Source organism: Uloborus diversus, chromosome 8 (genome assembly GCF_026930045.1).
Source record: "Uloborus diversus isolate 005 chromosome 8, Udiv.v.3.1, whole genome shotgun sequence".
In the NCBI taxonomy this organism is placed as follows: domain Eukaryota; kingdom Metazoa; phylum Arthropoda; class Arachnida; order Araneae; family Uloboridae; genus Uloborus; species Uloborus diversus.
In genome coordinates, this window is record NC_072738.1 from 129,778,833 (window position 1) to 129,805,936 (window position 27,104).

The following is a 27,104-nucleotide window of genomic DNA, read 5'->3' on the forward strand; positions in this document are numbered from 1 at the left end:
TCTCACATACTGCAATTAATAGTACAAATACATGACCAATAACAAGTTCTTGGCTGGTCCTGGTCAATCTATCAATTTTTATTGCCTTCAATTCACGAGCCGAACCGCACCATGCTACGGACACTTGCTGGTGAGATACATTTTCTTTATCTACCAGTTTGTTGGCATTTTCATCTTCAATGAGATGACTTCTGCCTCCAGCTTGGTTATTCACTAATCCAGACTGATGAGTTCCTATAAGAACGAAACTGCAGTCTCTGAAAGTGATAACCAGGGGATTCAGGTATATTGCATGTATAAAGGTGCTCTCTTAGCCTCTTATAACTATTCACCAAATTGCAAATAGCAATTGCCTTTGGCAAACTGCAAACTATTCCAAATGTCTACAATCAGGCACTGATCTGATGATTTGATGTGGGGAAACCCAAAAAAGATCTGTAAAATTTGAAAAATCCAAATCTGAGGTGCTTCAAAGTACTTCTTATAAAATATCAATGTATTATCTTCTTCCATTCTCCTCTTTTGTTAAATTGAATCGCCCCCTTTTTATTATTATCAATATCATACAATAAGGTAGTTGCTTTTCATAGCCAACACATTTTTTTATTATTGCAGACAATCTTAAAAGTTAAGAAAATGTTTTTATTTTTTTTAAAGTTACTGAGGGATTGCTAGAATAACTTAAACATCTATACGCTTATATTTTGTTTTTAATTCCTATTTGTAAAATTATTTAGCAAAAAATTTAAATCTTTGTGTTGGGTCATGTACAATAAATCTACTTTTAATTGTTTTCAAAATTTCCCTTAGACGTACATATAACTTTCATTTATACATATAACTTAGACTTTATAACTATTGTTATTTTAATTTTAATTAAATTTTTTAGCTGTTGCTGGAAAAAGGTGCAAATGTCGAAGGAGGTGCTCGGTTGAGTGAAGAAAAAATAACTGTTACACCACTCCAATTAGCAGCTGCATCTGGTTCGTTCTGTTTTGTTCAATGTACTATGCAACTTAAAAAATTCATATTGTGCTAAAAATTGGAATCAAAATTATTGCATACTTTAATGCTATTTGTTGTTATTAATAATGGATTGCTGGTCTTACAAAAAAGTTACCTAGAATTGTGACCAAAATAATATTCAAAAATGTACAAAATTAATGTCCTTAAATTTGCATGAGTTGTTCACAGAATGGAGCATGACATTAGCCAAAGTCAATTTTTAATGAACAGATATTATCTTCAAGGAGGCATGTTTTAATAATATAAAGAACATAAGATATCAATAAGAACCTTTGTTCCAAAAAAACGAAGTTAAAGTTATTTATGCACAAATTCACAAAACTTTGCAGATGCATGTTTCTGGGCATCAAAGTCCCCCTCCCCCCCAATGCAAAAAGGTTTGAGCTTACGGATGTTTTTTTTTTTCTTTCTAATGACCCTGCACTAGAGGCTTTATCTGTTGCAAACCTAATGAAATCCTGATATAGCACCTAGTCTTACATGTGGCACCACTATTCAGCTGATGCCATTACTACGAGAATTTTGACTCTCAGTTTCTTTACCAGATAGAGACACCAGGGCTCTCTCTCTTTAATGCAAAGCTGCACTAGAAATTTAATTTTGCCAAGAGTACTTGAAACAGAGCAAATACTTGAGGGATTTTTTACATACTTCATAATCATAAACCATGGACACCACTCTGCCGGCAATCTTATGGGTTTCAAGTTCTCCTACAAAAGCTTTTGTTAGATGAATTTACTTCCATAAGCACATTTGCCATTGCAATACAAATTTGATACATATTAAAATTTGTTTGATGCAGCTAGATCTTTTAAATTACAACATATGTTTATGCCGACTGTTCTTGTATTTTGGTTTTAATAAGTTGCGGATACATTGTATGCAAAATGTTGTTTCATTTCAAAAGTACTAGCACCAACCTTGCCTTATGAAAACTGATGCTCGACCAAGCTAGAAATTTCCAACACTTAGTACATGTTTTATCTCCAGGTCGCCTAAAACTTGCAGAGCTGCTTCTTTTGCATGGGGCTCACCCTTTCTTGTCAACTACTTCAAGAGATTCCCTTGCATACGGAGCTGCGGCTCAGAGGGGCTGCTACAGTGCCATAGCTGTTGCTGGTGCTCACGGACAGAGGACTATGTTGCATCTTCTTCTGTCTCATCCTATGACCAAAAGCAGCAAAGATGTCTTGTCCCTGGAAGAAATTCTGGCTGAAGGTGCATCCCAGCTAACCTGTGATCGCAGAACTTCAAGGCTGCAAGTAAGATATATCGGCATTTTTTTTGTTGCTTCATTTGATACCTTTTAGTGCACTTTCATGAAGGACTGTTATTGGATGAGGAGCAGATACTAACTACCATTTTAGGAGAGCGGGTCCTGCTGAAAAATATCGAGTTTTGGGTACGAAAATTTTCTGGAAATGTTTAGGTGTCAATAAAAGGACACAAATCGGCCAGGAGTAATGGCGCTTAGTAGGGACTGAACTTAATGAAATTCAGAAGCAACAAAAGGAAGTTTTACTTAAAACATTTACTTAACAAACTATTAGTGAAATAAATAGATTACGGCAAACACTTACATTTTATTTAAAAAGTATTTAAACATAATTTGTAATAAAATATTTGCATCATATTCTGCATTCATTCATCTTGTATGCAATTATTAAAATTTGATCATATGCACTAATGATGGATGGATAATATTGTCGACAATTTGGGGGTAGGGGAGGGTATGATCCCCCTCCCCTTGTATCCACTCCTGCATGGGATCATTTTTTCATGGATTCATAAAATTTTCCCTGTGGGTGAAAAGTTTGTTTTTTCTCCAATAATTCATTTCTATTCTTATTTAGGTTGTTCCTGTTTGTGTTGATGACTTAAATAAGTCGTCCTCGAGTGTCCCTACCGCAACAGATAATGGACAAGTGATCAAACTGACAAAGGCTCAGCTAAAATCTCTTCAAGAAGCTATGTATCATAGTGCAGAAAATGGTCACATAGACATCACACTTGATTTACGGAATATAGGTAAGGTTTTATATGCGAATATTAAAAATTATTTTCTAAGAAACTCAAGATAATACACATATGAATATTTGGTAACCAATGTAGTACCTTTAACATTTATACATTATGTTCATTTATAAAAATTATGTATTCTACTTCTAAGGCCAATAATATTCTATCTATTTATTTGATTTTAAACATTGGGCTTTATTTTGCAGAAAAATATTAATGTGTTAGTTGTTCAATCAATAGGGGTTCCATGGACGTTGCACTGTTGGATGAACACTTTGGCAATGGCATATGAGCTTCAAGTAGAGCCAATGATTGATCAGTTGTTGCAGGATTACCTTCAAGTGTGGCCTGAAGATTGTAGTTCTCAATTTGTTGACGAATGCTTACCACTGCTTTTCACGATATTCAGGCATAGCAAAGTGAGTAAGATTGGTTACTTGAATAAATTCAGTGCTTTTAGTTCGATTTGAAAAAGAACGCCAGACGTTTTACCCATTATGTGTGACCAGGGTTGGCTTTCTGCCGGCAGAAACTAGTTTTTGCCGTGCCAGTGGCAGAAACTGGTTATAACCGGCAGAAACTGGTAAAAACCGGCAAAAACTTAAAAGCGTCTTTAATAACTAAAGTAATTATTAAATGATATTTGTTTAAGTCAACTAAGAAATTAAACTTTATTTCATCATTTAAAAAAATAAAATCCTATGCTAGTGCCCTTAATTTAGTTCAGAAAGGGAACTTTTCAATTGCAGATGCCCGAAAAATTTGGATTAATATTAGAAGGGACGAGAAATAATTCGGGTGCTCAGGAAAGAGGCGTGACATACAGAATTAAACAGGCATTACTGATTGTAATTTGAATGCTTATGTAAGCTTCATCTAAATTGCTTGTGATTGAAATTATCGTGTGCTTCAAGAAGAAAGTGCCCGAATTTTACTTGCCAATATTATTGTACGATATTTTGCCCTTATGTCATAGCTTTGCAAAATAAATTGACCCTATTTCTCGAAACTTATTTTTCCAGTCAAATTTGTACCATTTTTATAGTTACTGCATGGTAGACCAGTTTAGAAAAATATGCACTAGATGAAAGTTTCACAAACATTGCTTGTTCCTTGGTGCATTGCCTCCTAGCTCTTCTGTAGCAAGACTATTCTAAAATTTCTTATTTGTGCACGTTAAATTGAGAAACTGTTTAGATTATAGAAAACACCTTTTCTAAGAGCCAACAGCTGAGTTAAGACAATGTCACATTTAAGCTTTAACTGAGAAGATATTGTAATTAAAGTATGCTTTGGGGGTTTACAACTAATTATGTTTTTCCATGCATTTTCTATTGTATGTCAGTAATTAATTTTTTGTCATTTTGTGAGTTTTTGCCTGTTTCTGCCACAAATGTGGCAGAAAGTGGTTTTTGCCATGCCGGTTTTAACCGGTTTCTACCAGTGGTTTTAACAGCTTCGGCAGAAACTTGCCAACCCTGTGTGTGACAAACATCAATGTACATTAAAACCTTGTTTATCCTGGCCAAATTCGTGGAGCTTTAAAAAGTTTTATATTCACACAAATAATAATTTTAAATTATGATAGCTGAAGTTTTAATGCAGCAAACATTTGCTTTTTATTTTAATTAAATGTACTGCTGTGTAGATAGCGCAATATATTAGAGCAATTTAACAAACATGGCGTTCTTGGGAGTGTCAGTTCGACACCACTGCAGCTGAACTATAAATGATAGTGTTTGAGTAATATAAATGATAAGTATTGATTGTACAAAACAGTCATTTTTAGTTTTGTTTTAATTCAATGAATTTTTATGCTGTGCAAAATGGTACGTCTGATTATTTAAGGATTTGTTTTGCTTACTTCCCAACTACCCAGATTATCCAGATTTTTGTTTATCCGGAATAACTTTGGTCCCATTTAGTCCGGATACACAAGGTTTTACTCTACTTTGATGCATTTTCAAAAGTTATAGCTTTAACCCTTTGACGGTCCTGGGCCATGAGTAAGATGCGTGAAATTCTTCCCCATGAAATTGTTTTCTGGAGTAACTTGCCATGTTGATTTAAATTGACTAGGAACAGCCTAGCTGGGCCCACAGCCTGTTGCTGATCGTCACTTTTGTATTTGTATGTAAGTAAATATATACAAATACAAATAAAGTAGTAAGTAATTTGTATGTAAGTAGTACCTTATATCTATGCCTAGCTACGGCCCTGCGCCTTAGACGGTTTGACAACTTATATTTAGCACCCGAAAACTATGTGTAAAATGCTTTTGAAACGTGTTCGCTAGGGCGTGATAAGATGTTCAAAACCACGAGAGAGTTAAAAATCTTATTTAGTTTACTGGTTCTATATCATTGTGTTGGTTTTCTTCAATTTAGTTGAAAAGTAGAATTCAAAAGAAGTAATTTCATATAATTTTAAATTCAAGCTTGTGGTTCTTCTTTTATGAACAAAAGAAAGTACATCTATTGCTTATTAATTTAAATGTTCATTAATAGCTAAGCCATTTTTTTGTCTAAGCAGGTGAAACAATAAAAAATTTTAACAAAAATTGAAGAAAGATACCATTTACCAAATATAACATTTGGAAGAAAGTACCAAAGATTACATTTGGAGGAAACAAACGAGTCAAAATAAAGTTTTTTGGATCCCCTCCTAGCAATTTATGAATTTGTTTGAAATAAAGTTAACTTGTTTTTTAATCCTTTCAAGAACTATTTTTTTCAGAAAAGTAGCAAAAAATGATCGATTTTATTTATTTTTTGACAGAAAATGAATATGTGTATAAGACATTTTTTGCATGCTATACTTATAGTGTAAGTTTTTTTTTGCAATTTCAGTTATATAAGGAGGAGAATGACTAGTGATCAGGCGATTAGGTAATAGTTACTTTAAAAAAGAAAATGGTATACTTAACAAAGTGTAAACCATTTGATTACACGTTTATTTTGAATTTCAACATATTAAAAACAAGTTAAATCATCTTGTCACACTTACTAGAATGGCTAAAAATTCAATAAAATATTTTACCTTTTCTACATTAAGCCACTGCTTTATAACAAAGAATTACTAAAATAGTTATGGCTAATTATGAAAATGAACTTTGTGGTTTGCACAAGAAAAATGCTGCATAAGTAGTGTCATTTGTAGTAAATAAGTTTAATTACAATCTACTTTTTCTATTTTTACTAGAACATATCTCATCAAGAAATATTTAATTAACTGTTGACATCTATAAAATTGGATCTTTTAAAACTATAGACCGGTTATGCTTTGGAAATAACAATTGGTCCCAAAATGAACATAGATATAAAAATTTAAGGAAGTTGATATTAAAAAGATAAAACAATTAAAGCTTGATCGAAATGAGATGGTGGATGACCTTGAAGCGAAACCTCATTTTGTATCATTTGCAATAGATAGAATCAGTCAGAAAGCACCTAAAAGTAAGAGTCATTCTCACTGACCCTATCTATTCCAAATTAATAACAATCAACCTATTACAAACGATGCAAATGATGTTTTTACTTCAAGGTCATCTGCCTTCTCTTCATAGTCAAGCTTTACTTGCTATTGTGTCGGAGTTTTATTTATTTGCAACTGATTTTTGTAGTGTTTTATGTTTTATTGGAAAATATTTAATGACAAAACTTGCTAATCATTGAAAAGTTTCATTTTGTGATTCTATAACTTTCTTTTTAGAAGGAAGGTACAAGTTTATTGCTTGCAGATATATTCTCAAACTGTTACAGCAAAGAATCAATTAAAGAAATAAGAGATGTATTATACATAGGTGGAGCAAGAATAGGTAAGAAACCTTCATTGAAAAAAATATTAATTTTTTGTGGGATTCAATTTTGTATAGCACTTTTTAAAAAAGCATTTTTCATAGATCCTACCTATGTGAATAATCCAGAAATGTCTGATGTGCAGTTTAGAGTGGAAGGAAGAGTATTTTATGCTCACAAAATCATCCTTGTAAATGCATCACCTAGATTCAAATCTATGCTCTCTACAAAGTTTTCAGAAGGAGTACCTCCTGTTGTGCAGATAAATGACATTCGTTATGATATATTTCAAGTAAGTACAGTTTATTAATTACAGTCGGACCCCGATTTAACAAATTCAACAGGACCAAAACTTTCATATGTTAAATCGGGGTTATTCGTAATATCGGGGGTGAATTTTTTTTTTTTTAAAGTTGCACTTAGCTCATCTAAAAGCCCTAAAAAGCAATTGAGCAAAAATATCCATAATTAGAAAGTGTAGACTTTTTACTCAGCGTTCCTTAACTTATTACACCAGTTGATTTGAAATTTCAGTTGATTTGAAATTTCAAAGTACTGTGTAATAGATAATAGATATTTGATAATTTCCTTGATGTTTGACTCAAAATTCTCTTTTGACTTTATGGAGAGAAGAAAATATTGTGTCATTTACAGTCAGCTGCATGAGATATGTTTTTAGTTTCCAGGCCATGTAAAGCATTTGAAAAAGAAGCAGTTTTAATGGGAGTTTCATTATAGCTTTCTGCATCAGAATCTCTACTCATTGGTTTCCCCCTTGCCCGTTAAAAATTGCCGATTTCAAGAAAAGTCTTTTTCTGCTTTGGACAATATGGGTTAAGTCATTTGGTAAACAAGCCAACACTTCCTAGCTCAAATTAACAAAAAAAAAAAAAAAAAATTCGGCTGTTAAAATAATTCGTTAATTTGGGGTTGAATGTTTGGTAAATAGGAGTTTTTGCATTCATTTTGGTTGGGGAAAAAGAAAAATATTCGCTACATCGTGAAATTCGTTAAATAGAGGTTCTTTAAATCAGGGTCCGACTGTATAGTGAAAAATAATGAACATAATGTCGTCAAGATTCCTTAATATAAAAAACTGAAAATGAGAACATTTATATTAGGTAACATTTTTTTCCTCTCTTTTTGAATGGTTCTTAAAATTCAAGGTGTCCGAAAAGTCCTTGACAAATTAAAAATTCGTAGAAGAGCAACAAAAACTCTTGTATCAATATATGGTTTGCACGATAATACTTCAGTTTCAAGAACATTTTATGATATTGTAAACAAAAAAAAAGGGAAAAAAAAGTGTAAAAATAAGAAATTTACATCAAGAGCTGTATTGTCCGAGAAAGAAAACAAAATTCGTACTGTGACAATATAGCAATTACTTACCTATGATTTTTTCCTTTTTCTCACCCCCCCCCCTCCCTTCCAACACTTTTCCTTATAATGCCATAAAAAATTCTTGAACCAATCAAGTATTAGGGCGCAAACCACATATTGATACAACAGCCTGTTGATTTTCTATGATTTTTTAAAAATGTGTATAAGACTTTTCGAACACCCTATATTTTTCAATGAAGTTCAAAGCAGTCACTTTGATGAAGTATGACTACCTGATACTTAATTCCTCTTTAAGCATAGAGTATCTATGACCAACAACTGTCTATTTTAATAGTTCTCAATATTTAGACTTTTTTCTTGAAAATTGCTGGCAGAAAAAAATACAGAACATATTAGAGGACAAAAAAAGAAAAAGAACAAACAAACAAAAAATACAGAGAACAGAACATATTAGCAGTCCATACACTAGCTTGCTTCCCAATGTCTGTATTTCAGTTTAGCACATGAAAATATCAGATTCATGTACCATTCATTATTATACATTTTTGTCCAAAATGTTTCTTTTGTTGTATATTAATAAAATTTCAAGTTATTTTAACATTACCTAATAAGGTTAACTCCCAATTATCAGCGAAATAAGGTGGCAGTGTGATATACTGCACGGTAGATAATCCGAATAATAGGTAAAAAACGATACTACTGTATACAATAACTAAAAAACATGAATAACACTCACACAATTTAAATTATAACTAAAACATTGTTACATTGCATCTACTAACATTGAATGTAAAAAATATACATATGTAAAAGGTAAAAACAAACAATAACGCATTCATAAGTTTAAAAAACATTTTATTACAGTTGTAAAAAAAAAAAAACTTGGATAATCTGACCGCCGATAATTGAGAGTTTACTGTAGTTATTAAAAAATATGAAATTAATTTAAATCCATTTCATTTCTAAACTTGTTCATTAATAAAACATTTAAAATTATTTTTGAAACACTATGTTTTAACAAATTTACCAACCCAATCAATCTGTTTTTTCACCTCTTTCTGTACAATCTGTTTTCTAAAATCATATCAGTAGAAATTACTGACTCAGTTTTTGCTCTTATACTGAATGCTAATAACTTTAAATATTTTTCAACAGCTTGTAATGCAATATTTATACAAAGGTGGTTTTGAAAACTGTGAAATAGATCAAAACGACGTACTAGAGGTAAGGCATTTTTCTTGTGTGTTTTTAAATTTTTTAAAAAGTGTTTCAAAAGTTTAATAAATATAAAGAGCTGTAAAAAAACCATTCCTGAAAAAAAAAATAATACATTAGATTTATTGTAATTATTAGTTTTGGATTTTAAAAAGTTGTCTGCAGAAAAATCACAGGACAAGATGTATACTTTTGAATTTTATCTTCAAATTTGGGGAGTAATTTTAATATATATATATGGATAGAATTTTTAAATACTCTTATATACATGAATTTTCACATCAATCCTTCCTTCTAGTTTCCAGCAAGGCTAATTTTATTGGACTATTTTCAGAACTCTTGAAATATTTTAATTTATTTTAGATTTTTTTTTAAGTTAAAAAAAAAACATACATTTTTGTGAGTTATTATAGATTACAATTCAATATAGTATGAATTTCATCTAGTAAATTATGAAACATAGATGCTCAATGTGATTTCAATGTGATGTTTTTTCTTAAAGTATTTGCTGGATTAATTTCTAAATTTATAGATTGGTAGGAAATCCTCATATATATGATAGCAAATTAACTGATCTAGTAACGCTCCTGTCTTCATTATTAATAAAATCATTTCATCATGATCATTTGATAAGACAATTTGCAACTCCAGAGCTCGAATACGCTACCTTGCGGATATTTACAAAACTGCCGAAAAAAATAAAAAATAGCGTTCCACGTGTTCATTTTGGGCAAAACAGTTTGTTATGTGTATCTTTTTTTTTTATTTGGATAATTCATCATTTGGAATCGTCATCCGCAACAGCTTAACATCAAAAATATCTGATATAAACTGTGAGTACACATTTTATTTATCTTGTTCTGAGTGAATTTGAATAAATATCAGTTTTTCAATTCTATGAAAAAAAGCGAACTTGACAATATTGACTGGACACTAGGGCCATGCTGAAAAATTCTTTTCCTTAACCTATTTCCACATAAATGATTTAAATAACCTTTATTGCTACAGCATCCAACTGAAATGGACAGTATGCAAATAAATTTTCTTGAAAATATTTATCGCAGAACAGATTGAAAAATCCAGAATGAAGTTAAGAATTTGAACAATAAAAAATAAAAGTTAGGAATTTTTATCGCTAAAATATCGCGCCAACTTAACTTTATTGCTCTCCAAAAGCTGTCAATATCGGTGGAAGAGTCTTGCCAAAAATTTGTTTATAGGGTTATGGTTTAAAAATTGCGAGAAAGAATAATGTATCTTGACAAGATTTCGCATATCAGTTAAATCATTTCCATGACGAATGAATTAAATGCTTGATGATTTCTTTTGATATCCAATCATAGTCATAGAAATAAATTATCAAGTGCTAAATGCTACTCTTGACAGTCTGTCACGTATGTGCACTATGTGACAAAAATGTCAACAAATGCCAGAAAGGTCACAAAAATGTCAACAAATGCCGGAAATGTCACGAAACTGGACATAATATGTACTACTAATGTATAGAAAAAACAGTACAAAATGAAAATGCTGTTCGAAGCGAACCAAAAATTTATGAATTCCGAATTCAACATCGTGAAAGTGGCTGCTTCAGAACAACTTACTGTGTGTTCTGAATCAATTTTACTTTCGTAATACTTTTTTGATTTCTAATCTCTTTCTACATGAGTCAGAATAACCAAAAGACTTTGAAAAATCTTTTCAAATGAATAAAAAATTATGCATGCGAACAAAAATTTCTCTCATTTCGTAAGTTTAGAAGCAATTTATACGTTACAGCGTGCATTTTAGTTTTTTCATCCGCCATTAAACAGTGACTGCAGCGCCCCCTATAGTTTGTTGGAGTTGCGAATATGTTTTGGTAAAGTTTGACATGCAGGGAAATGCTTCATTTTGACGAGGCTGAACTGGATCCGGTAACTTAACTGTTTTACTGGTAACTCATTTTAGGAGAATTAAGGAACAAAATTGGTCAACAATGAACCCTATCTACTGGTATTTAGGGTTAATCCACCTGAGTTAGGGTTAAAATTTCAACTATCAAAATAGCAGCTAACAGGCAATTGGTTTGTCGTTCAAATGTAGAAGCAATTTTCACCTGTCATACCTTGACGGGCAAGTTTTTAGTAAAATAATAATAACCCACAGTTATCAAATGACTGATCTTCATTGAAATTGTAACTGCTTTCTTTTACAGTTAATGGCAGCAGCAAGCTTCTTCCAGCTGGATGGACTTTTACGTTTCTGTGAATCTAGAAGTTCTAAACTAGTAGATTTGGACAATGTAGTTTCAATGTACATACATGCAAAGGTGTATAATGCAGTATACCTTTTAGAATACTGTCAAGGCTTTCTTTTACAGAATATGGTGGCTTTATTAACTTATGATGACAGTGTCCGGAAATTAATCTTTGGAAAAAAGCTTCACAATCATGATGTTTTAAGTGGACTACTACTCACATTACAGACAAGAATAAGAGAGAAAGCATCGGCAACAAAAACTGTCAGTAGCACTAAAAGCTGAAACCAATATGCAAATATTTATTAGATGTGCCTACAAGCTCATTCGATAAGTGCCATGTCATTCCCGTTGCAAGTTCCAATCATGTTAATGTTTTCTGTGTATTTATTCAAAATATTCCAATTCCATATTCGTTCCCATTCATCCTGCGAATACTTTAAAAATATAATTTTAAATAACCAGTAGTCCAGTTACTGTATACATTAGACATGGTAGTACAGATTTTTTGCAGAGTTGGTTATGATATTGGTCCAATAGGGTAACGGCACTAGTAACAGCCATGCTTAAAACACCACTCTCAGGTTAACTCAATTTTCTGAGCTTTTCAATGCACTTAGAATTTTTAAACTATTTCTCTCATGATATTACATCTCATTTACCATTTGGCTGCTTCTGAACCCTCTGAATTAGTTCTATTTTTATGTGCTCAATTTCAAAAAAAGGTTGAACCCCCAGTAACAGACACCGAAAAATTCTGATGATATCATGAGTGCCCATATGCAACATTTTAAAGGGGGGGGGGCTCATATCTTCCCCATGGTTTAGCAGGATATTTTCCCCATGGAAACCGATTTCAGTACAGATTAGAGCTATTAAAATTTGATATTTTTGATAACTTGTTCATATTGTATGAAGAAAAAATGTTATCACATTTTTGCAAAGAAAAAAGTACTAAAAGCAAGGAAGTTCTCATTTCCAGGGGGGGGGGGAAGGCCTTGAGCCCCTCCTTATCCCCCTATATAAGCGCCCATGGATGATGCCCAGTAACAGGATGAGAAAAGGATGGGTTGGGTAATGGACAAAATTCCCTTTTTCTGTTCAAAATGTGCAAAAGTTCTTCATTTTTAGAACTACAGCCTTATTCAATTCAAATGAACATGAAACACCAGCTGACCTTGTGGTATCTGTTCATAACCTTCCACCACTGCCTTGTAAATACCAACTGGCTCATAAAATTCACTCTGATAACACTGGATGGTTGCACCGTATTCATGGGCCACAGTGACATCAGTTTTATCTGCCTAAAATTCTTATTATTTAAATCCAAATTCCAAACTCATGACTGTCTGTTACTGAACCCTTGTCTGTTACAAGTGCCGTTACCCTAAATAATCCAAATTTTTGACTTCAAGTGCCGAATGCTTTTCATAAATCAAAAAAGCCATCAAACTTAAGACTTTACTGTAGTTTTTTCTTTTTTGCGATTTTAACCCTAAACGACTAGTTTTTCAATAATATTTACTATGAAGGTTTTTAAAGCAGACAAAATTTGCTACAATATGAATCTACTCTAGAACTGTCACTTTAGACCCAATAGTTTCTCAGATAAAGCCTTTAAAAGTTTATTATTATGGTTTCAAACTTTGTAAGTTTTGGCAATATTTTGTTGTTGTGAATGGCTTTATTTTGGAAACTATTGGGTCTAAAGAGATAGTTCTAGATTCATATTGCAGCAAATTTAGTCTACTTTTAAAATGCTCAGAATAGGTACTTTTGAAAAACTAGTTGTATAGGTTTAAAATTGAAAAAAACTACAGCACATTCTAAAAATTAATGGTATTTTCAATTTTTGATTAGGTTGTGTTCAGTGCTCGAGGTAACAAACTTGGATTATTTATTGGAACAATGTCATAAACAACTCGACAAAAAATCATATCTACCAGATCTGACGCAAAGGCAGCCCTTTAAGGTGACAAAGGTTACTGACTGCAGAGCACACAATACTAATATTTCACGTTTCTGTAATGTAGCTCTGATAAGTTGAGGCATGACGTTTGTTTCTTTTGGGGGAGTGCAGTTAAAAATGGACATGCTATTGGAACAGGAGTTTGAATATCTTCATAAAACTACTACAAAAGTAATTTAAACAACTCAATACCAATCACCTCCAAAAATGAGTAAACATTATCAAGGTTATGCCTAAACTTATCAAATGCACACTATATGACAATTTGATGATATTATTAAAGGGCTCTTTCTGTATTCCATTATATTTCTTCTCCTGGCCCATATTGGGCTATTATGTGCTAATTTCCTGAATTTTAATGTAGTTATTCTATTACTTAGGGAAATAACATTCCAATTCCATGTAGAACGTTCTTGTAGATAACATTTACATTATTAAAATGTCATATTTTGTGAGATTTTGATTTTAACCTAAATTATATACATTCCATTCGTTCTGAGAAAATGAACTAAATTTATATTACATTTTTAATAAAAAGGTTTTGAAGAATATATATATATATATCAAATGCAGAAAATATTTCCTAAGTTTTGATTAAACAGATCACCCAAGCTAATTTATAAATGCTCTGCACATACAATCCTGGTTTCTAAATTATATTGTCATAAAATGTGTAAATTATAACAATTTTAAATAGTAATGAATTTGGTTTTAAAAGATGGAAATGTTGTGCCTTGCTTTAAACTCAAGGAAATTTTTTTTTAAATATAATATTCCTGACACATTTCCTTGATTTCAGTGTTTGTCATTGTAATTGTTTCATTTTCGCCAGAAACAATTGTTTTTTGGATAAAATCAACAGGAGTAAGATGTAAGCTCAAGGAAATTAATTATGTGGTAAGTTCTATGTCAACAAGCGAAGTCAAGATTTTGTTACTACCTATGCATTTGTAGTAAAAAATTAAAACTTAGCAAAAATTGAATCTATATTAGAATATTAATATATTCATATAGGATGGAAGTGGTAGGTTCGTGACTAATAAAAAAAAACAGACATAATCAAGCTCATCTCTTTTATTTATAAGGCAACTAGGTAATTTGTTCCTCAAATAAGAACCAAGAATTTTCTTTTTAAAGAACACAATTTTAACATTGAACTTCATAAAAGATAAAGGAAAAAGTTATAATAACTAGATTTTTTTAAAATAAATGCATTCAAAAATATTTTTACAGTTACTCATTTTTTTATTGATCAATTACTCAACAAGCCATTTTGCCACAACAGTTCCACATACCTTTTTATATCATGCAGGATCTTTGGTTAATAAGATAAAATCACAAATTCCATTTATATATGAAGCAAGTATTCAGATTTTTTCAAGTCGAACCACTGATTTGGGGCTATAAATGACTAAATGCAATTTCCCTCCCATGAGTAACTTTTTTTTTTTTTTTTTTGATGTTCTAAATTCCGCAAAAAAAATGCTTGAATCAAAATATAAAACATAAATAAGGTCCTAAACATATTTCAAGATAAAGAAAGAAGTTCTTCACAAATAGGATAATTTCCTTGTAACTTAATACAGCAGATAACTAAAATTCATTTTTAATTCAATAATTTTATTTTGCTAATTTTAATCAATATTTAGCGAGCTGAGCTTACTTAAAGGATTTAATGAATTGATAATCTAATAACTATGAAGAACTTCTATACCTACCGATTTAATGTGAAACAAAATTTTACAGTTATATAAAAAAAATCCTGCCTAAAGGTTCTTTAGTGATAACTTAAATCCTTTTTACACATCTGTACTTTAAAATAGATTGTAATAACAGAGATTTTTTTTACCTCTAATTATTCTATGAACTTAATTCAATAAAAATATTTATGAATAAAAATGAGAATTTTAAATAGTAAAACCATTTTATCATTTACCCAGTTATTAAAAGACTTTATAATGTAAAACAATGTACCTAGCATGAATACATTACAAAATTCTAAATTTTTCACATTTCAAAGATAAATAATTTAAAAGTATGGGATGTTATAGAAATGTTTTCAAATATATCACATTAAAAATTGAAATAGGGAAAAAATATAAAAAGTTCTTTTACACCAAAATTTGTCCATAAATCTTTAAGTGATTAGTCCATCACATTTTCTGAAAATTTTTATTAAATGTTAGTTTTGTGATAAGTTACTATTTATATACTTTTTGTAATTGCTGTGACTTTTAAGTACAATTTATGTGTTTATAAGAGGCAATTTAATATCTTACCCTACCTCAACAAGCCCACCGTTTTGGATGAGTTCATATATGCCATAAAGTAATTGATCAAATTTTAATCTCCCTTAATAACAGGGATGTATATTAAGAAAATGAAACTTGTATTTATCTAGAATAATTTGTACATATGTTTACTGTTTTTATTACTTCAAAGATGTGTGTTATACAACTTAGGGTACAATTGTAATTCTGGTGCAGTTTTCTACCTTTGTACTCAGTATTTTTAAGGATTCTATTAAAGCAATAGTTATTTTATTCGTTTCTTTTAATGTCTCCCATTCAAAAATCTGATTTATCTCCAATGAATTCTTATTCAAAGTTATGCAGCCTTCCTAAGCAAAATTGCAAGTCTCAAATTTTCCTTCAAATTTCATTCAACAGCTAAACAGAAGAAACACTCTTAATTACTCAGCTATTATACATACTACAGAAGAAAGAAAGGTATTAATCAACATAAATTTAAAAGACCTCTCTAAAATTGTTCATAATGAAATTCTAATAAGGAGCTATAACAGAGTAAAATGAAAGCAAAATTCAAATTTTTAAAATGAAATCCAAAATGTTTTAAAACATAATAAAGTTTTTATCGACAAAAGAAGCCGGAAATTTACTGCTTTCTTGCTAGTAAATTTAAATTTACTGCTTTCTTGCTAGTAAATTTAAATTTACTGCTTTCTTGCTAGTAAATTTAAAGATATTTTTATTTAGACTTGCTAACCCACTGAAATGAACAGATCATTGCTATGGAGTATAAATATATATTATCATTTAATGATTTTTTTATATTCTACTTAAATATATTTTAGCAAAAAATATCACAATTATCACAAATACTCTTTATTTAGAATTCAGAAAACACAATAATGCAGTTTACTAATACATATGTACACAGCAGATCCTTTGTATAACATAAAATTCAGTGATAGCCGATAAAATATTTGAATAAAATATGTAACAAACAATTACGGTTTAGATAAACATTTTAATTTACAAACATCACATCAACATTGAGGCAGACAGAAAAGTGGAAAAATATGGTTAAAATTTTGTTCTCTTCAGAAATCTTTAAAATGCAAAACCAAAGGTTTTATTTCGTGCATTCCCAAATTGGATACAGCATCATCATAAAATATTTTCTTTCAGAGTAAGGAATGTATACAATCTATTTTGTGACTAATATATATATATATATGTATGTAAATGGACTTCATTTAAGGCAATGGGGAGTTTATCATCCAGTTAAAAGTGACTTAAGACTGACCAGATTAGCTTTTGGTTAAATTCGGCGAAAGGTTCCCAGGTGTGTCTTGCAATTCGGACAACGGTGCTCTATGTCTTGGCACTCAGGTATACAGCAGGGAATCAAACAACATCCAAGCCAACATCTGAAAAATAAAAAAAAAGTTCAGAGACTGAAAACTCTTCTAATTTTGAATAAAATCACAATTATACTGTTAAGACGCTTTAACAAAACGTTCTAAGAAGTGGACACAAAGGAAGTAGAAAATAAATAATTACCTTTGTGCAACAAAGTAACAATAGTACAAAATGTATATCAAGCACAAACTAGCAAACTGATTCCAGACACGTGTTTTGAGATCTCAAAGAGCCTCTTTATCAATGCAAAGAGGTGTGATTGGCATGGAAAGTCATTTGAAAAAAGCTTTGATAATCACGCAAGATCCTTGAGAGATTAGCTTTTTCTTCTTCTTTTTCTTTTTGAAATATTTAAACTAAAATATTTTTGAAAAGATGAAGAAAATCACTTAAATTGGAAATCCTGAAAAAGTCAACAAAATGCAGAAAGTAGTCCAGTGAGGGCAGTCTGTGCCTGTTGGACTACAGGACACGTTGGTGTTCTTTTGATAATACTATTAACAGGGTTCCCGATAGAGCAAGACACCATGAGAATCTCACACTTAAAAAAAAAATCTTACTCAGAAAATATTTCGATGCGGGACTTTCTTGCAAATTTGTCAAGTCTGTTAAATTGAATAATAAGATTTTTTTTGTTAATCTCACTCTAATTTTAACAGAGGGTAAGATTTTTGCACCCACATTTTCACCTCTAATAGAAACCCACACTATTATAAATGTTTGATAAACTAAAACTTACTTTGCTTACTTGAAAGAATGGATACCAGTATTTAGGGAATGCTTGCAAATAGTGAGGAACCAATATGCAGCTCATTCGAAATAAAACTCATTCATTTAATTATTTTAAAAACTGATTTAAGAGTATCAAAACATACTTAAATCAAACTACTACAGAAGTACAATGTATACAATAATGTAACCAAAATACATACCCCACAAAAACCAGAGCTCCAGACAATAACCAAGTGAGCAAGCCAGGGCTAAGTGAAGTCTCTGTCATGACGCGTGCTGAGCAGTTTGAACACACTACTTGCATGGGGAATGGACCCCACTGTCCAACTCGGACCACAGTCACTACTGTAGCTAAAAATGAAAAGAAAAAGTAAGACACAAAACCCTTGCAACTAACTGAAGGTCACATTGTGAAACATTTATATGCCAAAAACATGTTTTAAGCCAATACATTTTCTAATCAGATTTCTTTAATTTTGTTAATCTAGTAATTGAAAAATGATTTGTGTATGATCATTGAAAAAATAAAAGGAAGAAGAGAAGCATTGTGTAGTGCACCGGGGTTTAATTTACATAGGAGCTAAAGCACTTCTTTTTGATATAATATAAATTAACATTTATGACAAAATGCAGCCCATATCCATGCAAATATAAGATCTGAGGACTATAGGGCTTGCATACTTTTGCTAGAAACTTAGATATGCCGTACACACATGCTATGCATTAAGTTTTTCACAACCAATATAACTTGGCAATCTAGAAATGGCAAACTTCAAAAAGGGCTATTTTAAGACCTAAAACAAAGTTCTAAACAAACCCTTGACATAGGAGACATTTTAAAAACTATCAATTTACTGCAAAGAAAAATTTAAAATATACATTTAGGTAGAAATGAAAAATTTGAATATGCTGCATAGAAAAATAAATGGCAGTATTAGCAATTTTTATTTTTATTTTTTTATTTATTTATTTTATTTTATTTTTTTTTGCATTTTTGTCATCTATTGTATTAGGTAGCTTATTTGGTTTCCGTTGAAAGTAAAGAAAGCAAAAAACTTTGAATTCCAACATTTTACTATTTTTAGTAATGAATCCAAAATGTATTTCTCCAAATATCCCCAAAACTCATTTCTGCTGATACTGCTCTTAAACTTTCCATGGCAGTGTAGGAAAGAACAATTGTATAGCACAGTAGGACCCCGATTTAACGAATTCATCGGGACTGAAATTTTTGTGCGTTAAATCAGAGTTACACGTAGTATCGGAGTGCGAGAAAAAAATTAAGAAAATTTGCACTTACATGATAAATTGAACACTTTTTATTCAGCATTCCGCTTCTTATTACACACAAGTTAATTTGAAATTTTAAAGTACTAAGCAATAGATGCTTGACAGATAACGATTTCCTGGGTATCAGATTCGAAATAGTTCTCTTTCGACTTTATGGAGAGAAGAAAATACTGTGTCATTTACAGCCTACTGCACAAAATATGTTTTAACAGCTTCCAGGCCATGTAAAGCATTAGAAAAAGTAACAGTTTGAATGGAGTTTCATTATTGCTTCCTGCATCAGAATCGCTATTCATTGATTCAGACAAATCAACAATTTCATTAACTTCAGTTGTACAGGTAGACAGTCCGTCATCACATGAACATAGTCGTTTAAGTCTATCTCCAGGAGCGACTTCTTCTGAGACTGATATATCCACTTGACGAGTTACCCATGACTCAACTGCACCTGTGAAGAATGAATGCCCTTCTGGTTGCACCCTTGCCCCTCAAAAATTGCCGATTTCAAAAAAAGTATTTTTCTGCTTTGGACAAGATGGATAGAGCATTCCAAAAGCTATCCACTATTTTCTGACTCAAATTAACAAGAGTTTTTTTTTTCTGCTGTTAACATAATTTGTTAATTCGGGGTTTATTATTCGGTAAACAGGGGGGTTTGCCTTTATTTTACTTGGGGAAAAAGAAAAATTTGCTAAATCGCAAAGTTTGTTAAACAGGGGTTTGTTAAATCTGGGTCCGACTGTACTTCAATTTATTAGCTGACTTTTTATGCATATTTGATGGTACTTACGTGGTCCACCAGATGAGGTAGGTGCACCGAGAACAACTGTTGGTGGAGCCTGATAACCTAAAAAATGTCCACAATTAAGATTGTACATCAGAACATTAGAATAGTTTAAGAAAAGAACTTTAGGAAAAACTTAACATAAAATACACAACAAATAATTGGCACAATTTGGCAAAACATTATTGTAATGACTTATGGAAAACACAATCTAGTAAAAATAATTTCCATCTCAGCAAGTTCAACAACATTAAAAAATAATCAGTTCATTTTCTGTTAATGATAATTGCTTAGTAAGGGAAACTAGTTAGATTCATAAATTGGAAAATAAGAAGTTCCATTCAGAACTAAACGAGCCTACTTTCCCGTACAAAAACATCGAACTTTTTAGCATCTAATCAATTTCCTCTTAATTAGCTAAGATTGCAAATTACAACAAACATACCTTTTTAACATTTAAGTTGATTCGTAAAAATAAAATATGCCTCACTCATCTGATGAAATAGATACATCAAAAACAAATAAACCCAAAGCTCCATTTAAACAATGCAGCTAATATATTTTTTACATAAAAAAGATCTTTAATCTTTTTCAAAAAGAAAAAGGCTACCAAAATATAAAATTTTATCAACAAAATAAATAACAAACACACACCTAATTTTTCTCATCTCAAAACTCTATTTTTGAATTTTGAATTCTTTTTAGTACTTAATTATTTAAAAAGTTTTTGAAAGGAATACTCATTAGTCGCATTAAGCATTCTATCAAAATGCATTCTATCGTGCTTTTTTTTCTTTCACTCTTTTTTTATATAGGAAAGTAGGCTAAAAAATGAGATTGACTGAGAAATTATTTATAACAGAACAAAAACTTTTAAATTATTCTAGCCACAAATTCATGCTTTTTTTTTTTTTACCAACATAGAACTCTTTAGTACATTTTGTGAAGAAAGAAAAGAAAGGAACTAGAAATGAGAACATTCTTTTGAATATCAGTAAAAATCTTGCTCCTATTAGATTTTGTATCAGAATTTTCTGCCAAAGTATCTATTTCATCAAAAACAGTATGTTTTAGAAAAGTGATGAACGAGTAAAATAAATAATTTGGGGGGGGGGGGAGTCAAACCAAATTCTACGAGAACTTTCCAAATTTAAAACAGAAAATGTTAAAATCCTTACTCACAATGAATAATTTTTTATTTATTTTGAGAACTGGGTCACTTTGGCTCCCCCTCTAAATTTGCCTTTGATAGTTAAGAATTTCTTCACAATCCAAAATTAATTTTTCAAACCATTTCAAAAATAAGTTTTTCATGACTTAAAATTTCTATGAGTAAAAGATAATGCATATGTAGGAAACAAATTACTAAAGATGAGGAAAAAAGCAAATAGAGTCGATAAAGTTTATGTTTACTTTAAAAATCTAATTGAAAATCCAATAAGTTTTCATTATGAAAGACATGAAGGCTCTAACTGTAGATACCAAATCATTCAAAATGTTTTGGGCCAGAAATAACTTTTCAAATTCGACGTCATGAGCAAAATAAAATGTAAACTTTGTTACATGAAAACTATACTACTTTAATGAATAATATAAAAGCCGTGCAATTTATCTACATGCATGCAACAAATGGTTATAGTTATTCTCTAACCTTCTGCGGGAAAGGATGAATACCCAATCACAGGGTTAAAAGATCCTAAAATAAAAGTTATTAAATTCAGATAGTTTTTTGCTATATTTTTTTGCTATAAGAGTAATATTGGAAGCAAATAATTTTATAATTTAATGACAAAATACTTGACCAAGAAGTCACACATACATTTGTGATTTCTCAAGCAACAAAATTTTGTTTACAGGGTTCATACTCTATTTGGATGAAAAAATTCCATGACTTTTTCATGACTTCAATGAAAATTTTCATGACCTTGTTACACGAAGAGAATAGTACTATTTAATCTCAAACTTGGTAATATTTGGAAATGAGAATTAGCAAAACATCTATATGAATGCCACAGTCATTGAAGCACTTACTCGTAATGGAAAAAATATAAGTGCACACTTAAAAAACTAAACTATTCTTATTTGTCTTCATCATATAAATTTCAGTAAAGTAAAAATGCAGTGAAGCGAATATGATGATGCTTAAATGTCCGACTTTTTTTTTTTAAACAGGCAGAATGATATTGAATGGAACAAAGGTTGAATGAGTCATCACTAAGTTTCAATAAATTTGCTTCAAAAGTTACCTTTTAGGGTCAGCAGTGCCTTTGACTATCCACGTAACTTGACAGTATTTTGGTTTTTTAAAGTTAAGCCAAATAGTTTAGTTCTTTATGTTTCTAAACCAGGTCTCTTTTGAAAAAAAACCATTCAGTAATGAATCAATCTTCTGATTCAAAAGTATATTTGTTTTGTTTACAAATTTGCATATTTTCGAATGCATATAAATTAATAGGTTCAGAAATTCCAGAACATGTTTAATTCCCGACATTGAACATAGCAGTGGGTCACAAGGATTAGTTTTGCGTGCCGTATGTTGGACATTACTGTTTTAGAGCATTAGAATTCCCCTTTTTCTGTATTCTATCGCATGACTTAAGATCTTTATTTTCTAAAACATTCAACAAATTAAAATAAACTCTGATAAATTTAATAATAAAGTCCTTACAAGTGATGGAATTATTGAACTTGCATGCAATGGAATTGCTTTTTTTTTAAGTGGGCGTGGCAAAACTAAGAATGTGAAATTTTGTTACTACAGAATATGAAACATAAGAAGTGTTGAAAATAAACGAAAATTCAAAATAAGTGATGTTCAGGCAATAAAATCACATCGCAAAAAATGGCAAGCGGCTGCGACAGAAGTGGATGCAATGAGATTTCAAAATTCAGATTTGATTTTTGGATCGTTCAATTTTCCACTTTTAATAGCTTTTATGTGCTATACTGTTAAATCACTCAAGATTTCTAATGCTCCTTTAGCTACTGTTCCTTTCTCTTTGTCCAGGACATTTTTCCATGACTTGAAATAAATTTTCATGACTTTTAATGAAAATTTCAGTTTTCGAATGACTTTTCCAGGTCTGAAATTCTGTTTTTTTTCCCCATGACTTTCCAGGATTTCCATGACCCGTACGAACCCTGTGTTTATTACACTTTTAAATCATTATTTTAAACAAAAAATGTATGAAGTGTCACATGCGGGACAAAATTACCGTTTCCTTTGGAAAGACCCAATATCATATTACTCAATACCAAAAGATACTTCTTTTATTTTCATTGCAAAATAATTTACCTTCTCCTGCAGCAGGATATGGACCAACTGAATATGCAGGTGGTGGATCAATTGGTTGATAAGGTGGCGGTACTTGATGCACCTGCGGTGGAACTTGGGAATATGCCGTTTTTTCTGCCATTATAAAATCACTAGAGGTAATACAAGGGAAAATATTAACAAAAATTATAAAAGTATCCAGCATAAACAATGTGATGTACATAATGCATTTCAATGTAGCTAAACAAAATATATTACGAAATGCAAGAGAGATATAAGAAATTTTACTTTCACATTAGGTATACACTATTTTGTAACTCCTTTATAAAACACTATTTGCCGAACATCCATGCATACCAACATCCATGTATAGCACAGCAGACTCTCATTGATGAAAACAGTTGCACAGCAAAAATTCTGTTTCAATAAAAATATTTACAATCTCAAAATCATACAGTATGGGATCCCAAATCTGGAATCCTCAAGACCGCGATCTTTCCAAATTTCGGAATTTTGGATCCAAACTCAAAAAATAGTGAAAACTCTGGTCTCCGGTATTAGTCACATATTTCCTGGATTTGCTACTATTCACATTAAATTTCTATTATATTTTGATCAATCTGACTGAAAGTATACTTCATTATGATAAAACAAATGTCAGACACAATTTGCTGCACGAAGTTGGTTCATGGTTGTTGCTTTTTATTCTTATGCAATGTGCCGATCGAAACAATAAATAAATCATATTTTTACTCAAAATACTTTTGTGCTTTAATTTTATAGGCTTTGTATTGCATACTTATGAGAAGAAAAATAGAGTTATCGAAAACTGTAAGTAGATGTTGAAAGATTGCTGCACAATTATAGCGAAACGCTTATTTACGAAACGTTTATTTATATGTAATACGTGACATTGAAAAAAGTTTTCAAAAAAAGCTGAACTGACCGTTCTGTGCTTTCAGCATGAAATTGCCGAATGCTAACAATTTTGAACTTTCGAAACTGGAAAGAAAAAAATTTAGAATTTTTTTTTAATTTTTTAATATTTAAAGGGAAAAGTTCTGGATTTCGGGTCTTCCGCATCCCGGGACTCTGAAATTGGGGGCTCATACTGTAGTAACTAAAAACAAAGCAATATACACCAAAACTAGGATTTCCACAAATTGATTTTTGTTTCCTTTAAGTTCATTAAAACAGATGCCGACTGTAGTGAAGTAATGAGAATTTCTCAGTTTTCCCCACAAACTATTAAACGAGATGGTTATTAGGATGTACAACCAGATAGAAAAGTGAAGGCAACCCAACATCCTTCATAGAACAGTCAACTCAACAGGCACATCTGGACTACCATTCTCATCTTGATTAGTTGAATCAACTTTTTGGTTAATTCAACTCATTAGGACATTGCCAAGCATCATACGAGTCAACTAGTTGAGGCAATTAAGTTCAGTTTTAACAAAGTTGTGGAGCAGTTGCTCACATTCAGCTCATTAAAAATTGATTTAACTAAGTTGCTTCGTGTGAACACACACACACACAAAAAAAGCCTAGTCAAATAGTTGATACACAACTGTTTCGAAAAATTGATTCAACTAAAGCCTTGTGTGTAGATAGCGACAGCCCTAGTTCTTGTGGGGCCCTGGGTGGTTCCTTTTCACGGGGCTCCCCTTTTTTAAAAGAAAAATGACATTTTTTTACTGATAATTCCTATTTTAATTATAATGTATGATCTGATTAAATATATAATTTCTTAATTAAAATTAACAAAGCATTTTTCATAGCAAAATCCTACATACGCATTATTATACAAATGTCCCCAAGAAGTCAGTATCATTTAATCCTAGAAATAATGAGTGAGAAAAGGGTGCTAAATAGTTACGTACTTCTCAGTGATGTCAGAATGTCAGAGAAAAAGAGAGAGTTAATAACTATTAATCTGTTCCATTAAAGAATTCCCCAAAACAAAATAACATCGAAAAATGGACTTTTCAGTAACCATTTTTACCACTAATTGAAAAGAATCACTTGTTTTCTAGTGAATTCATAGGGAAAAAAAAAGTTACAATCATTAAAAAAAAAAAAAAACTATTAAAATAAGGAGCTCTGTACTCAATGGAGTTCTGAAGATCAAATTTGCTTTCTAAAGATGTGCAAATGAATACTACATAGTTATTGTAGGAACTATTTCTCATTACAATACACTTAGTTAAATACATAATGAGTTGATGCAGGGCCCCACTAGCCATGAGCCCCGATGTGTAGGAGGTTTCAAGTCCAATAAGCCAAAGGATACAACCACTCAGTTAGCCACAAAAAAGACAAGTACTAAGTTAATGTAAATTGGTAATGCTAAATATATTTCTATGCCTGAACTATTGATTGTTCTGTACATTTGGTAAGTAGCAAATACAACTAAATATTGCACTTTTAATATGTATATTTCAACTAGCCAAAGCTAAGTGGCTCTTATTAACAACAGCCAAGTTGTTTCGAAGTGCATAAAAAAACACTTCATTTTATATACATTCTAGGTATATTGGCTAAATAAGAGAACAAAATGTAAATAATTTGAAACTACAGCATTAAAAAAAAACCTTATTTAACTCACGAGAGAGTGACAGGATTTTCCACACAAATACTACAATGAAATAATTACACACTCATAATCAATTCCAAATATGAATTGTCAGTTTGAAACCTTAAATATGTATAGAGAACAGAATGACTCGTCTAAGACGCATTAATGAAATTATCAACACAAATCAATCAGAAATAAATGGGGCATTTCATGAAGAGTATTACGCATCGAAACGAAACGATGACTCATAAGACAAGTACAGTATTGCTATTGCTCTAAAATTCTACAGAAGTTGTGTTTTTTTAAAGAAACAGAATAAGTCCAAACCTCTATTAAATACGAAATGAGTCGAAAAAATATGAAAGTTATATAAAAATCGACTACTTTGTCGTCCAGCAATTATCCACAGCTCACTATAATTTATATATTTAACAATGTCATAAAATAAATACCTCTATTTACAGATCCTGACACAATGCTAACTGAAACCAAAATTTTGATAAAACGAATGCTTCTTCTTCACCAGAAGCGGAAACACGTACGTTGCATAAGATATTTCGTGCGGCCATGCTGAAGTAGCGGCTATGATTAATTCATGACACATTGAAAGTAACTTTTAGAATAAAAAATAAATTGACTTCTTAAAATATCCATCATTATTTTGAAAATAAAATAAAGCTCTTAAATGTTTGTCCTGGCTGTATTTTTTTTTTTTTTTAGTTGCGACTAGAAACAAGCTCTGAGGGTATTTACCTGCTTTCCGTGCAAAATTTTATCCATTAATGTCTTTCCTTTTGATAAATATAAACAACTGAATCATGTTTCCTCTGACTCCTCCTTTCCCGGGTATATACATATTAAGCTCGACCGGTAGCGGCCGGTTAGTTAATCACGTGACAGCTAATGATCACGTGCTCCAATCCACCAATCAACAGCTTAAAATGGTAACCGGTGAGGTAACCGATAGATGATAGAACGCTGCGGTTTGTACCGGTTACTTATCGGTCGACCGGTGAGGTACGTCGAACGCAACCCTTAAGAGTCTGGTATCATAATCTAAATATAAAAGTCTCCTTACTAGCCTATATTAGCCCTTCCTCCTTCCCAGGACCGTATGACTACGCAACACCAATGTCGCTTAGTGAAAAAACTCCGTCGCCCAGAAGATGCAA

At 31.2% G+C, this 27,104-nt stretch overlaps 2 protein-coding genes across 3 annotated transcripts in view; one reads left to right on the forward strand and one right to left on the reverse strand.

Moving 5' to 3' along the window:
• The window catches only part of LOC129228591 (ankyrin repeat and BTB/POZ domain-containing protein 2-like), a 53,782-nt gene extending 41,857 nt beyond the window's left edge, over nucleotides 1-11,925 (forward strand). The window contains exons 9-16 of the mRNA XM_054863274.1: nucleotides 890-983; nucleotides 2,017-2,288; nucleotides 2,880-3,054; nucleotides 3,286-3,464; nucleotides 6,757-6,862; nucleotides 6,947-7,134; nucleotides 9,342-9,410; nucleotides 11,599-11,925. Of these exons, the coding sequence (XP_054719249.1) occupies nucleotides 890-983; nucleotides 2,017-2,288; nucleotides 2,880-3,054; nucleotides 3,286-3,464; nucleotides 6,757-6,862; nucleotides 6,947-7,134; nucleotides 9,342-9,410; nucleotides 11,599-11,925 (1,410 nt within the window). The remainder of the gene's footprint in view (nucleotides 1-889; nucleotides 984-2,016; nucleotides 2,289-2,879; nucleotides 3,055-3,285; nucleotides 3,465-6,756; nucleotides 6,863-6,946; nucleotides 7,135-9,341; nucleotides 9,411-11,598) is intronic.
• A 4,793-nt stretch (nucleotides 11,926-16,718) lies between these two features.
• LOC129227527 (cell death-inducing p53-target protein 1-like) lies at nucleotides 16,719-26,493 on the reverse strand. 2 transcript variants are annotated; one of them, XM_054862102.1, is made up of 5 exons: nucleotides 26,385-26,493; nucleotides 23,376-23,506; nucleotides 20,087-20,143; nucleotides 18,207-18,357; nucleotides 16,719-17,282 (listed from the first exon to the last, which is right to left on the reverse strand). In XM_054862102.1, exons 2-5 carry the CDS (start codon nucleotides 23,494-23,496, stop codon nucleotides 17,174-17,176), a joined length of 438 nt encoding a protein of 145 aa, XP_054718077.1. In that variant the 5' UTR covers nucleotides 23,497-23,506; nucleotides 26,385-26,493; the 3' UTR covers nucleotides 16,719-17,173. The 2 variants fall into 2 exon arrangements, with proteins under 2 accessions (XP_054718077.1, XP_054718079.1); XM_054862104.1 differs by having other exon boundaries at nucleotides 26,260-26,395.
• Between the last annotated feature and the right edge of the window lie 611 nt (nucleotides 26,494-27,104).